The sequence below is a fragment of the Aphelocoma coerulescens genome, chromosome 1A (genome assembly GCF_041296385.1).
Source record: "Aphelocoma coerulescens isolate FSJ_1873_10779 chromosome 1A, UR_Acoe_1.0, whole genome shotgun sequence".
NCBI classification, from domain to species: Eukaryota; Metazoa; Chordata; class Aves; order Passeriformes; family Corvidae; genus Aphelocoma; species Aphelocoma coerulescens.
In genome coordinates, this window is record NC_091014.1 from 21,632,090 (window position 1) to 21,647,060 (window position 14,971).

Sequence of the window (14,971 nt, forward strand, 5' to 3'; positions counted from 1 at the left end):
CAAATCACACTGTAGTGTGAGTCAAGTTGTTCAGTTTGTGAATGACTCTGAGTTTGGCTCACAGAGCTGAAGCCTAGGCAGCTTCATAACCTGTGTGCCCAAAAAGAGCCAAGGGAGAACGATGGGATTATCACATAAAACAGCATAGACTTTGTTTCATTTTTATTGAACCCTGGGCCAAATTCAAGCAAAACTAAATGTCAAGAGGCATGGAAAGTCCTGTGTGCTGCTCTCAATTGCAGTGATTTTATTCATATCCATTAAATCTTTCATTTTCAACTGGTCCTATTACCAAATCAGAGTGAGACACTTTCACATTCAATAAAAGACTTTCCATTGTGAATCCTTTTCTCAGGTCTTCAAATAGTCATAATTTGAAGACTCTACTTCAACATTTTTGAGCTTAGTGTTATCATTTAGGGAAAACGTAGCAAAATTAATGTAAGGAGAGGATTATCAATTTAAAGCATTATCAAAGTGAATTTTGAGTTTTGTTACCACATGATACATAAAAGTTTTGTGGTTTTGTCTGTGGTTGTCTTCCAGTGTGACCATACTTTTGGTAGGAACCAGTCAGATCACTAAGGGCAAAGTAGATATTTACAGATGAGCCTGATGCCTGGATTTTATGTATAGGGAGTGACATAGACACTTTTTCAGTGTGATCAATTTCATAGTAAATAAAAATTTTTTAAAGAAACCGATCAGGTGAATTGTAGCTTAGGATGTCCACTGCTCTAACAGATGTATTGAGAGACTGGTTCAGATGCAATTGCCCAGAGTGTGCCAATCTAGTATCAGGTAAAATTACTTTTCCCTTTCTTCTCCTCAGAGGTTTAAAAATTTATTCAATCATGTATAATTTTGTTAAGAATTGAAATAAATAAATGCCTTCACTTGAGAATTAAAGTGTGGGAAATTTGCAGATATTTATAACAGTCAGTCAGGTGTTTAGATATGTAGGCTGAAATCCTCATCTCGTTAAAATCAGTGGGATCTCTCCAAATGTCAGTGCAGGCACAACATTGTTCCTATTTAATGTGGTCCAAATGCAAGCAGAAAATAGAGACCTTGTTAATGTTAAACCTCAGCTCAAGTCAAATGTTGGAAAGGGAATGTTGGCTGTTCAGCTGGTTTCCTAACATAATATGTTGTGCTCTTTTTGCTTGAGAAATCAGCTACCTTTTCATAAAAATAATTTAGTGTTAGACATTATCTTGAAGGAGATTTAGATAAATAGTTAGCCCCCCCCAAAGTTAATTCCATTGGAGAAATAATCAGTTTAACATTCAAATGAATTGAATTGTACTTGTACTGCATTGGCTGAAGTACTTAAATTCAGGCACCCTGATTACTCCATTGTCATAAATGAGACCTCTCCCGGAGTGAGAGTGTAAGTGGTTATTGCACTTCTGTAGGCTGGAGCAGAATAATACAGTTGAACAGAATAATGCAGCAAAACAGAAAATACAATGTGTTATGGGTCAGGTCTGTTTCTGGGTGTCACGCAATGCGAAGGTAGATATGAATAACTGTTCAGAATCTGAATACCAAGCTAAGTTTAGTTCCCCTGATTCGGCTGTTGCTCTGCTGGCATCATCAATTTCCTGGCTCATAGTACAGTGCAGCCAGGTGTTCAAATTCACTGAAGGCTAAGATTTGCTCACTTAAAGAACATTGAAAGTAAAACCTAGGTGATGTAACTGCTATTCAAAAGTAAATACACTGTGTGACAGGTATAAAACTGCTAAAGTAAATGGTATTTCTCACTGGTTTTTAAAATTATTTTTTAATTTTTTTTCCAGAAGTACCTCAGCTGTAGGGCAAAATACAAGGACATAAGCTACTGACCTCCTTTTATCATCAGGACCAGACATACTACTTTACTCCTCACCATCAATTAAGAGCAATTGAAAAACCGCCTCAGAAAAGCTGGTCAACCCATTCCATCTGTGGACATCTTTTGTAAAACACATTTTATGTACTTCTGCTGTACTTTTCTACCTACCTACCACATGGTTCTATATTACTTATTGGGCACTGATGGTAGCCTCCAGAAAGTGCAGCTTCAAATGGTCAGCCTCATCCTTTAGCAAGAAGAAAACCTGGATACTGGATAGCAACAACGTCTTCAGAGAAAATGGTATACGAAGGGAAACGATTGGTTTCCTGCCATTGTTTCTTCCTGTTAACAGCCAAATTCTACTGGATACTCACTCTGATGCAAAGAACTCACGGCCAGGAATATGCCCACTCCATTCGACTGGATGGGGACATCATCTTGGGAGGACTGTTCCCCGTTCACGCAAAAGGGGATAGAGGGGTGCCTTGTGGGGAGCTCAAGAAGGAGAAGGGGATCCACAGGCTGGAGGCAATGCTGTATGCAGTTGATCAGATTAATAAAGACCCTGATCTTCTTGCCAATATCACCTTAGGTGTCCGTATCCTTGATACGTGTTCCAGGGACACTTATGCATTGGAGCAATCCTTAACATTTGTGCAAGCACTGATAGAAAAAGATGGTTCAGACGTGAAGTGTGCAAACGGTGACCCACCTATTTTCACTAAGCCAGACAAGATATCAGGTGTGATAGGTGCTGCAGCAAGTTCTGTGTCCATTATGGTCGCAAATATTTTAAGACTCTTTAAGGTAAGTAACATTTTCTATCTTTCTTTTAAATTTAAAGAAGAATGAAATAAGTGAAGTAGTTGTGTTGTGATACCTTCAAAAAAGAAAGGACACTTTCCACATTCAAAATCTGAAATGGCTGGTTTGCCCTTTCAAACAAAAGGGGCAAAAAACACCTCAAAGCAGTATTTGCAGACCCAATTTTAAGGTGCCAAGTGCTTCTCTTAAAGTTCTGAGCAATCTGTGTACATTTTAATTCTTTAGGGATTTGTATCCTTACTTTATATTACTCAAATTTGGTCCAAGTTGAACATTTATGCTCATCAAGACTGGGTTGGGATTGATTTCCCAAATTTCCAGGAGAATGAAATATAAGATTTTAGCACAACTACATTTGTTGGAGGACCAGATAATTTCCTTACATAGAAAGATATGCCAGTAATAATCTAGTGCTACTGATGTGCATGTCTAGCCAAATGAAATGTGCTGTAATATCTTTGATTTCCTTGAAATTTTAACCTCCTCCACATTTTCTACAAGGTGATATTTTTTCCAGACTTTGTTATCACTTTGTGAGAGCTTATTTTTAGGCAACAGTTCTACTGGCATTTGCTTCCAAATACTTTATGAAGCTCAGACATTCTAGATAATGGAAAAGTAAACCTGCCACTTTTAAATTTGCTAAGTTAGATGGGAAGATGAACACATTCTAATAAATCAACTTGGATGGAAGAGATCAGGCAGCAGGTGTTTAACTTTTAATCCTATGCAATGGCAAACAGATGATGGTAAATTGAGCACATTTTTCTATGGAACATGGAACAACTGTAACTTATGTCTGAATCTATTACTGCCCTACCACCCACTGTTCTTCTCATCCATTAATCTCACCTTATTTCATACAACTTTACAATCACCAAAACTCACTTAAAGACCATTTCTTTGACTTTGGTGCAGAAGATTCTGGTAATGTTTAATATTGCTGTCATGTATTTTGAAAAGTGTTGCATTTGTTTTCTAATGGTTGTAATTGAGATTGATCAGTAACAAAGAAAGATTGGCTTTTTCTTACAGTTTCTCAGCAAAGTGTATTTCAGTCATTTGAATAGAGATTTTAGTCCTTCCCTTTGGTTCTTCCTTGAAGGAAATAATGATGGATTTACAGTTCAGTGGAGGAACAAAGTGACTGCTGGATTGTTTTAGGTATTCCTTTCAGTCTCGAAAGTGATGCTCAGCTGCAGTTACTGCACAGGTTTGACAGTAGTGGACTAGTTCTAGCCATATGTTTTACTTGTGAAAATCAAGTACACAAAACTGAGCTAAGACTTAAAAAATGTTTTATATGGAGAGCACCACTGGAGCTGTGCCTGGTGGGGAGGCTTATCTATCCTGGGAACCATCATGCATGTTGTGGGAGGTGTCTTTTGTTTAGTTCACATCCTTTTTTGAAGTTGTGCTATCCTATTAAATAATGCATATTTCTGAAATAATGATAGATTGAACGGTCACTTTAATACCCATTATAATGCAGGGCCACGTAGACTACGACTTACACCCGGTTTTGAGTTGAATACGGTTCTATAGACTGATTTAAGAAACTAAGCCTGGTAAGACATGCATTAACTGTGAATTAAGAGCAGCGAGAAGGAAAGAGGCCTATGAATTGTCTAAGATAGCAGCAATTTGTCTTCTGAAACCTTGACAGCTACCTCCTGATTTACATTATGCAATAAGATTGCAAATAACATTCTACTGCAGTCTTAATCAATAGAGGGTCACGTGATATCCCCTCTGGGGAAAGATCTTATTTACCCATTTAATTGATGTAACACAGCTGCTGGCAGAAGGAGGAGACATCTCTTTTAGTTTTAAATATAGATCCTGTACAAATATTCTTAATAATGTAAAAAAAAGATAAATTATGATGTTTAATGCCTAATGGTGGACCAACATGTGAAATCTGTTTATACACCTTCCTCTCAGAAGTGAATATCTTTATGAGTAAAGTCTTCTGGATAAGGCTCTGAGTTAGAAGCACTGTAGAAACCACTGACACTGGTTATAGTCAAGAGGATTAGGAAATTAAGGGTCATTTTCCAGAAAGTTAGATGTATAACCCCATTTGGATTGTACTCAGACCAAAGACATAGGCTGAAATTCTCAGCTGATGCATCCCCACAGCTCTGTAGTTGAGGACCTGGGCCTTGGCCTGTGCTCACAGAGGCTCCAGGCATGAAATTGTGTTTACTGTATCTTGATGTATGTCAAGGTGGGACACTCAGCTGGGGTAAATGCCTGTACTTTCCCTGAAGTCAGCAATCACCGTCATGCAAATGCCCGTTTCCATTTTATCCAGGATGAGTGTGATTCATCCATGTTACTGTTTAACAGTACTATTTAGAAAGTTGAACCTATAATTTGAAGTTCAGTATTGCTTTAATACCTACTCTGAAGTTCCAAAATGTCAGGACTACATATTTTTGAGAATATTATTATCCAGCAAAATTTTAATTTGTAATGAAATTGTGAGAAGTGTATTGTATCTCTCAATGTGAATACACAAAGATAACCTAAGAAATACTACTCTCAGCAGCTTGGATTTTTATGCTGCTATTTTTCTTTTTCTTGCAAATTTTTTTCTTTCTTTTATTGATTTTACAACAGAAAACATACAGGTCAATAGTCCTATCTGATGATCTGGTGGATAGAATAAACCTTGATTGATAGTCAAGGTAATCTTTTATCTAAGTGTTTTCATGAGAAGAGGGGAGGGAGGCCACCACAGAAAATGACCTCTATCTATAGACTTTCTCCTCAAATGGCTTGCCTTGAATTCTTCTCTCTCCCTTCTCCTTCTGTGAATTTTGAGGTGCATTGCTGCCTAGGAGGTGATTTTCCATAGGACTTACCCTTTTGTAGGTCCAAAACATTAAGGTACAAATTTGGACAGACTAAATTTCACTCATTGATGGTTTTAGACTTTTCAGAGGCACTTTACACACATGAAACACTGGAGCATGGAATTAATTGTGTGAAATCGAACCTGTTATTCCTTGATTATCATACAGTTGTTGTTTTTTTGCCATAGTTTTAAGCTGTTTTTATCAGGGAGCATCAGGAATGGGCTGCTTCACAAAGGACACAGAGACAAGGGACCACAGATTGGTAGGATCTATTGAGGAGCTGGCTGTCTCGGTTATGCAGCTCTCACTATCACAGAGGCAACCTTTCTATTGACTCAATCTGTCAAGATATTACTCTTACTTCCTTCCTTATATTTGTTTTTCAGAAATTCTGTTTTCCTGTAGGGTGCTTAGGCGTGACTAGATGGGAACTTTTATCTGCTTTGTGTGACACTTATAAGCATCTGGGTTGTTTCCCAGGCCCCCCAAACTTGGCCTGGAGGAAACAAGAGACTATGTAACCTAGCTCACTTCATGTACTATGTTCCCTGTATTCAAAGCTTCTACTTGTTTAATGTCTGAATAACTTATGTCAGTGGTTAAAATCTGCTGGAAAAAGAGAGGCATTTGTTTATGCTAGTGTCCTCACATCTAAACACCACATACTATTTCTGAACTCCTCGGTGCACTCCATCTGTCACCTTCACACATCTTCTAGCCAGTGTCACACTAGGAGCAGCCTAGGGATGATGGTTTGCATGCAAATTGAGATGGGTGGACAGTATGCTTGGTGAATTGTGATCTCAAGCTTTTATGTATGTATTTATGTACATGTATATAAGGCCAAATATTCATCAACAGCTTTGATCCTTTCCTTGCCTTGCTTTGCCTTGCCTGGCTTTTCCTTGCCTTACCTTCTGTTTTCACCAGTTTCCCAAGGCTAAATTACTTATTGCCTCTTTTTGGTCAAATTCCCTTTTTGTGGCAGAGCTGTAGTCCACTTTAATAGCTGCTATCTGGAGGGACTAATATTCACTTCATGCACATTTGCCTTATACATTTCGTACACGTTCACCTCTTCAGAAGTACAAGTACAAATGGTATTACGGAGTAACACTTTCAACTTTATGGCAACCATCCAAAGTACAAGGGACAGTTTCTTTCAGTAAATCTAGAAGTGAATATATTAGTTTCACCAGCATTTTGCTTATTCGCTTTGATTGTTTCATTGCCTCATTTTGGATTTTAGTGTATATCTTTGCCTGGTATCTTTGTACATTTACTAGAGCTATACCTGTATGATACTATTTTTATGCTTAGTTGCAGGTCTTTTTATGTTTGGCTGCCATGTGGCACTTTTGCTGCCTTGTGTTCTCGACCTGCACAGAGCGGCAGACAGGCCTCCCAGAAATGAGGGCATTACCATAGTACAGAGGCTAATCTCACTGAACTTCATAAATGCTGGGCTTTGAATTTAAGTTGTGGCAATGGAGTGCATCTCATGAAAGGAATATGATGTAAATAAAATGTAATAACATTTTACCACCTAATTTCAGACAGCACAAACATGCTTTTGTGAGGCAACCTGAGGCATACACAGATCCTGATCTAGACTCTATGTCTACAGAAATATTTGCACCTCATGAGCTTTACAGACTTCAAAGGCTCTGGGAAGATGCAGGAGTCAGTCTGTTCCAGGTGTGACTGCAGGGCCTTTCCATAATGGAAAAGCTGTATAATATACTTTAAAGAAGTAAAGATGAGGCTCAAGAATTTCACCCAACATATTGGTACTCATTAATAAAAAAGTGTGCTGCACTGATTGAAATATATAAGTTTTCCATTCACTGTGTCCTGCTACATGTGTCAATATTTTCCACTGCATACCATTTGAAATTTGTAATAGGAAGATTTTTTTCCTGGTGGTTAAAACATATTTGGAAAATTTTGTGTGAAGTGTGAAGAAAAATTGTTGTAAGTAGAGAGAAGATGACTGAAACATTTTGAAATAAGTCTTAAAATGAACATATTTATTTTACTTTTGTTCTAGATAATATTTGCACTTTCTGAATAATTTTTAATTATAAAAGGAACCCATACGTGCCATTTAATTTTACAGTGCTTTTTTGTAGCTTAGTACATTCATATATCTGTTTAGTGCCTGAGCATCTTCTCTTGTTATTGGCTGGAAAATACCTTTATTGGAATTTTTTTTTCATAATTGAACTTCTTTTACATAGAAGAAACATTCATATCTCTTTGCTCCGCAACATCTTTATATTTCCATGGCAGTAGACACTTGATTATGCAAAGTCCCTCTTTTAACTCAACCATGATTCTTCTGTCAGTACCAGGTTAAATGTGTGTGGTTGAGAGAGGCAAATACCAGGTCAACACCAAGATAAAATTATAGGTACAAGAGGTACTTTGCTAGCATCAGTAATGAAACAGTTGCCAATTTTTTTAGTTGCAGCCAGAGGAAATAATAGGTTTTCAGATTCTGTGAAAACTGCTAGCACTTATTAACATCAAATTTGATTTGTGCTAAGCTGCTTGAGGCAAGAGAGTACAAAACCAACTTGATGCATTCGTTTATTATTTTACAGTATATTAGTTCCTTAAATATTCCTCTAAAACCTTAAGAATTTTGGTTTCTCACAGTCCTAGATGGAACCTGTGGTTAGACCAAGAGGGTAATCTGCTTTTCTGTATTATTTTCGTTTGTTTGTCATTGGTTTGCTACAAGGCTTGAGAAGCATCTTCTGACCTTTTTGTGCTTCTCTTTTGTCATTTTGATTTGCTTGTGTTTAAGCATTTCACAGGAACAATCAGAAGCTTGGTTATCATTAATTAAATGTTTGAGATGTCTCCCCTGCTTTCATAGGCATGTTGAAGCTGTCTTAAATGTTGAGGGTTTTATGTCATTCCATAAGTACAATACATGAGCACCTTACAAAGAGATTGTAGCTGTTAAAGACCAACAATCTAATTTTCTTTTTACTTCCCTGAGGGCAAGAAATATATATCTATATATATATCTACACTATCATTTCCCTCCCCTGAAGGACACTGCATATGCAGAGAAAATTATTTCACCCTTTCATGGCTGAGGCCAGCTGACACAGGCAATCCACACCCATATCCCATACTCCTTTATTTCCCCAAATCATGGGGCTGCATGTAAATTACCAGGAGGGAATGATTCCTGACCCATGATGACTTCTGAAGCCTGTCAGAAAATTGGGCGACTTGGCTGGCACAGGTCGTGGCCGAGTTATGGACTGTCCTGACAGTCTGACAGTGGAGGCAGCAGAGCTGTTGCTGAGAGATGTGCTCTGAAATAATGTGATTTACCAGCATAGGCATTGCTGCTGATTTCTCAGGACAGAGCTCCTCTGCTCCTACATCACACTGAAGGGAAGCCAAGACACTGCAAGGATCATTGATGCTTTTTCAGTGCTGTACTACAGCAATGTTAGTTTTATTAGCTGCAATGAGAACTAAATTAAGACGACTTTTTCCCCCTGGTGTTTAATTGTTTCAGTACAGTAGCAGTTGGGCAATATGAGTAGTCCTGCATTCTGACTGTCATCAGAAACCAGGTGCTATTGTGTTCAGCCAAGTGGTAGATTTTGTGTGTTTTCTTATTTCCATTCTCATTATTTTCCCTAAAGCATATTGTGCTTTTAGGATTAAACTGGTTTAGAGTGCTTAAATGTATATCCTTGTGCTTCCTAGCATTTATCAGAGAAAAATAGTCATCAGAACAAAAGCCTAACTGGAGGACACTAATTCCACAGGAATGAATTAAATAGCCAAGAGCAAAACACTCCTCTGGGCTGGAATCTATATGTACTCCCAGCAAGATATTATGTCCCCTATCTCTCTGACAGGAAAATTAAGCATTTAAGTAAAGCCTTAAATTCAGAGGCTGTTGACCCTTGGCTGTCTGTGTCCTCAATAGAAAGAATAAAATGCTTTCAGAAGGGAACTGGATCAGATCTATGAGTATGGATGCATCTTGTTTACGGAAAGATTATGGGTTGATACATGCTTGGACTTGCATCAGATAGAACCTCTTCTCTTTGGAAGGCTTTGGAAACCTTTGATGGAAGTGATAGGAGGTTTTATAAGAAGATTTCAAACACCTGCAAGGGTGATGCCAGTTTCTTAAATTCTTCCTCACTTTCCTTTGGAAGGAATTTTACTCATCTCCTTTTCTCTTTCTTTTCCTGCATGCTTTATTTCTTTCTCTAGTTGTCTTAAGAAAAGCTACTTTTTGACCATGGTTGCCAGAATTTTTCAAGTGGCTATTTCATTCCATAGTCTTCAAAGAAATTTTTTTCAGTCATGCTGAATAAGCAAGACTCTGACTGAGTCTCAGTTTCTGCAGGTTGTGAGGATGAGTGGATCAGCAGGAGGAAGAGCTGGAAATTAGGAAACTTGTGACAGGGATCTATCTATGGGAATAACAGGAAAAAAGGGAAATGCTTGTTGAAAGATTGAATTCTAAACAGACAAGGGTCTCTATTTTTTTTACCTCCCTGTAGGATTTCTTATCTGGCACTTCAGGTAGATACTGGGCTCTAACTCTTCTCTGAAATAAACTATTTCTGATAGCAATGCTGAGATATTCCATGGTATTGTGAGATCTCTCTTCCTATTGTATTTCTTTTACAGCTTGAGACTGTGGGACAGGAGCAAAAGTGAATTCTCTGAGGTGAAATAATTAGTCTTTTGAGTTTTGGCTTATGTTTTTTCACTAAAGGTGCCTCCAGCATTTAGTTATGTAGAAGCGGTTTTTGTAGAGGCAGAATCAGAATCTCTATTCCTTCTTCACTGGTGCATTTTGCACACAGCTCTTCTATAAATTGAAAAGTAGCAAAAGTATGATAGCCCATTTTAGGTATCATTCTCTGAAAAGTACCTAACAATCTCCATAAGATTTTTACTTTGAGTGTGGCTCTGTTACGTTTAAAATGCCATCACAGTCTTCCAGGCAGAGCACAATTTTGTTAAGCAGCTCCATCGCATTGCAGGAACACGGATCCCCTAAAGTGATGGCTACTCTCATTCAGATAAATTTTCTTTGGTTTTTGCTTGCAAAGTGCTGTGAAATATTAAGGTCTTAGTGAAAACTTTTAACGACAGTTCTACTTAGGTGATTTGTTAGAGAAACTATGGATCCTGCAATGGCTCTCTAGGCCTGACACTTTGGAAACAAAGCCCAAGAAATGAACTGAAAGAAGGGCTGGTTTTCTTGCCATTCTGATTTCTTCTCTGGGTGCCATAAGTATGCTTTGGTTTTATCAGTAATGCTGAAACACAAAAAGTGTCCTAGAAGAGCTGACTTCCTTGAGGGCTGTCATCTAGACAAGAGATTGCCAGTCTGGAAGATGTGCTGTGTGAATGTAGGTGAGGTTGCAGGAGGTCTCCAGACTGACCTCCTTATTTGGATGATATGTGAGTGGACTGTTAAATAAAGTGGACCATGTTGAAATTCAGTGCTATATAAGACAATACCTACTGGCTAATAATAGAGAGGAGAGAATATATAGCACATATATGTGTGCTTTGTAAAGGATGTTTGCTATGTTATTATATTACTGTAAATTCACTGGCTCTGGACCACATAGTCCAAACAACCTTTCAAGACAGTGCCGTGGGAGAAGAGAATATATCTTGGCAATCTGAGACAGGAACACATTTATCATTAGGAGCAGCATAAAAAACCTGGGGAATTCAGACTGTGCTCACTGCTATGGTGTCCAGGACCAAACCAAAACCACAGAAAGAGACAAATAGGCTGTCAGGGCTGGTATCATACATTGAATGGAAAGTGCAAAGGCCTTGGAATCCCAAGACTGTGGATGTCTTGATGCAGGGGCACGACCTGTTTTAGGATTCAAATTTCTGGCTTCTTCTGTGTTCATGAAATGCAGACAAGTAGTGTAAGTATGTATATTTTTCTATAGCCAGCTGCATAGGACCTACTTGTTGAATTCTGCTTACTCAAAAGGGAAACAGAGTGATTTTTGTGTGACTTTTAGTCTTGCTTACATGAGGAAGAATCCCTGAGAGAACAATGAATTCCAGGGAAGCCAGTGAATTGTACCACTCTAAAACTGGGTTTATCCAGAGGCAAATAATATCCTGTGTCCATTGAAATATTGTGTCATCACCGTTAGTAGACTTTGAGTACAGTTTGTCCAGCAGGCACATAGCAAAAGCAAACATGGGTCCTCTACTGCTTTATGCAATTTTCAGATATTATCATGGTGATGCACTATTGGTAGCAGTCAGAAAATAGATAGGGATACAGTCAATTAAAAGAGATTTTTCTTTTTTCAATATGGGACAATAATGACCTTGGGGGAGCTGGCAATTTGATCTCCACAGACATGCCTCTCCAAATAATCATTTTGTAATATGGATTAAATACAAACCTAACACTACAAACTCCACTCATAAAGAGGAGTTAGTAGAGCAGAGACACATATAACTAGATCTAGGATATTGTTTCAGGAATTAAAATATGGGCTGATTATAAGAAAAAAATATTGCCAAGAAGTAGCCTGTTATATGTTGTCTAAAGTTTAATCCAGTTGTGTATTATAAGAAAAATGCCAAATTTTCTACTTCCTAGATTTCTAAAAATTAGGTTGGATAGAAGTATAAAAATATGCATTTTTTGTACCAGTAGGAAAATGATCTAGGTAGAGCAGCCAGTGTTTCCGTCTTCTAAATTTGAGGTTTCTGCTTGACATCTTTTGCACAACAAAGCACAGGATTTGAAAGTTACCAGCTGCTATATTTGCTTTCTAAAGTGTGAAGAAAACATGTATTGTCCTGAGGATTAAAGGGCTGATTCTCTTTGTGCACAGTTCAGGCAGAACTGAAGTGTTTGTAATGAAAGTAAAAGCTATTAAAAAGCATGAAACATGAGAGAAAAATAACGTGTTTATATCTTCTTTGTTGCATAGGATTTGATGATGCCCTCAGAAAGTTTTAAGTGTAAACATTTGTCTTATTAACTAGCATTTCTTTTGTGCATGTTGCAAACACTTCCACTTGCAAATCCTAAGTGCAGTCAGAGCTCTTGTTTAAACCCACTGGGAACTGTTTTGCCAAATATCATCTAAACAACAAAAACTCATCATCTGTGAGCTAGTTCACATCTCCAACACTAACTACACAGCATTTTGAAAAATGGATATGTAGGTTATTTGAGACTGCAAAGAAAAAATAGTATTTCTAGTGCTAGTTTTGGTGACTGGAATAAAACAGGAAGGTAGCTGTGCTGTATATGGGAGCATGAAAAGCTTGCAGTTGGAACAGATGCTGAGAGTGCCCTGTGACTCAAGGTATGATTTCCTGCCATTCCTGCCAAGTTTCAAAGCTTGTGGGCTTTTTTTTCTCTCCTTATTTCTATTTTTGGGCTGAATAGCAAAGAACTTGTGCTTCAGGAATGAAGATTCACCATTCCAGTTGTACTTGTTTTGTTGTGTCTTTGCATACACATCAAATAATTATGCTGGCCTGCAGGAAAGAATGAGAGTAAAGATGTAAGAAGCTGATGAAAATGCCGGGTATTTTTGGTATGGATCACATAATCACTTGGCTCAATGGCAAGCTGCAAAGCTTTGTCTGAGTGTGACAGACTTCCCTTGCTGTGTGGTACTGCTCGTTGAAGCCTTACATCCTTTGTCTTGCTTCAGTACAGATTTTCTGTGTGACCTTGGGCAAGTCACAGAGCAGCGAATCCTCAGCCTGACGGATGATGCCGGTGGAACGGAGCGCCCAGTGGCTCTGGAGGACTGATGTCCAGGGCTCCCCCACCCCTGCTTCCTTGGTTAGAGCACTTCTGTGGCTGAAGGGATTTGTGACTATAAAGGCTCCTTGATAATCAGATATAAGAGTAAGGGGTGGGGGCACATAAGTATTCAGATAGCTAGTCCTTAACGAGGGATTCCTTGTATCCTCTTACATAGTTCTCTCCCCTGGGTTTTGCTATGAAAGGAGATTATCCAACTCACAGGATAATTTAAATATGCAAGTCATCAGTCTCAGGAGCAAGTGGTGAAGCCTGCCTGACCTGTAATCAGAGGCTGTACGTCCCCCTTAGGAAACTATGGCACTCAAAGAAAGAGAGCTCCAGAGTCAGGAAAAAGTATTTGGATTATTGCCCAATAATATTAAAATTGTTAAAATTAATATCTGCAATCTATATTAGAGTGATTGGGAAAAAACGAACGTCTATCATTCTTACAACAAAGCATGAAATTAAGTAGTGTGGGATTTAAGAAAATTAAGATAGGTGTGTGTGCAAGTGTATGTTCTACTAGGATAAGAGGACTTGTGTTCTTAAACGTTTGAGAAGAGAGACAATCAAAACAATCTTGTAAAAGACTTGCTAGCTGACCATTATGCCAGTATATTTCTTACTGTCTCAGGAACCATTTTTTTTGTTTGTTTCATTTTTCATGATGGTTTCATTAAAAGTTTGCTTGCTTATCTCTAAATTGAGTAAAAATCCCTAAGAATTGGCAGCTTCTGTCAGTTATGTGGTGAATAACTGCCTCATCTATTTACCAGGAGTAGATCAGGAGCTAAGAGGAGATTCCACACCTTTTAGAAAAGGTGAATTCTAATTTAAAATTTCATTGTCTTTCATTGTTGTTTTTAATCTAGCCAAAGCATGAATACAATATTATGAGCAAGGCTCTGCAAATAATTAGTTAGTTTGACAGCTGAGCTGAAAATAAACATTGATTTTATTCTGAATCAAAATGATCATGTTTTAACGAAACTTGGGTGCTTCTTTGTTGGGTTGGGTTTTTATTTTTTTGTTGTTATTGTATTTTTTGTTTGGGGTTTTTGTTTGTTTGTTTGTTTTTTGTTTGTTTTGGTTTTTGTTTTATTTTGTTGAGAAAAGCTTTCCAAAATGGTTTCTTTTGTGTTAAATGATAACATGTATTCTGTGTGAAACAAAATATTTTATTTCTATTTTGGAGATTTTAGAGTTTAAAATAAAAGTGATGGGTTTGAAATGTCAGTCTTGGGTACCATTCATTAAGTGCTGGTGCCCCTCTTGCCACACTGTTTACTCATGACTTAAACAAGGCTCTTGGGTAAATTCTTTTGGATTCAGAGAAGGAAATCAAATATAACTTAGGAGATGGGACAGCTCATCTCCGACAAGGACAGAAAAGGCTGCTTTATGGTAAAATTATGAGCTCTGCAGAAACAGGGCTGCCTGTGCATGCAGTATGCCATGAACTTCCACCCTGGGACTTCTCTTTCTGCCAGAAAAGGTCTTATCTCACCAGTCTGCTGTGTGTAGGACCTTCCCTGGAGAGCTCTAATCTCAAAACTGTTTGTTAAAGTGGGTCTATAATGGTGCATCTTCTTGAAAATTCTTGCCTGCTCTTCTACCTCT

At 38.0% G+C, this 14,971-nt stretch overlaps 1 protein-coding gene across 1 annotated transcript in view; it reads left to right on the forward strand.

Moving 5' to 3' along the window:
- Window positions 1-2,044: 2,044 nt before the first annotated feature.
- GRM8 (glutamate metabotropic receptor 8) overlaps window positions 2,045-14,971 on the forward strand; it is a 313,145-nt gene continuing 300,218 nt past the window's right edge. Inside the window, exon 1 of the mRNA XM_068996167.1 lies at window positions 2,045-2,650. Coding sequence (XP_068852268.1) covers window positions 2,141-2,650 — 510 coding nt within the window. The 5' untranslated portion in view covers window positions 2,045-2,140. The remainder of the gene's footprint in view (window positions 2,651-14,971) is intronic.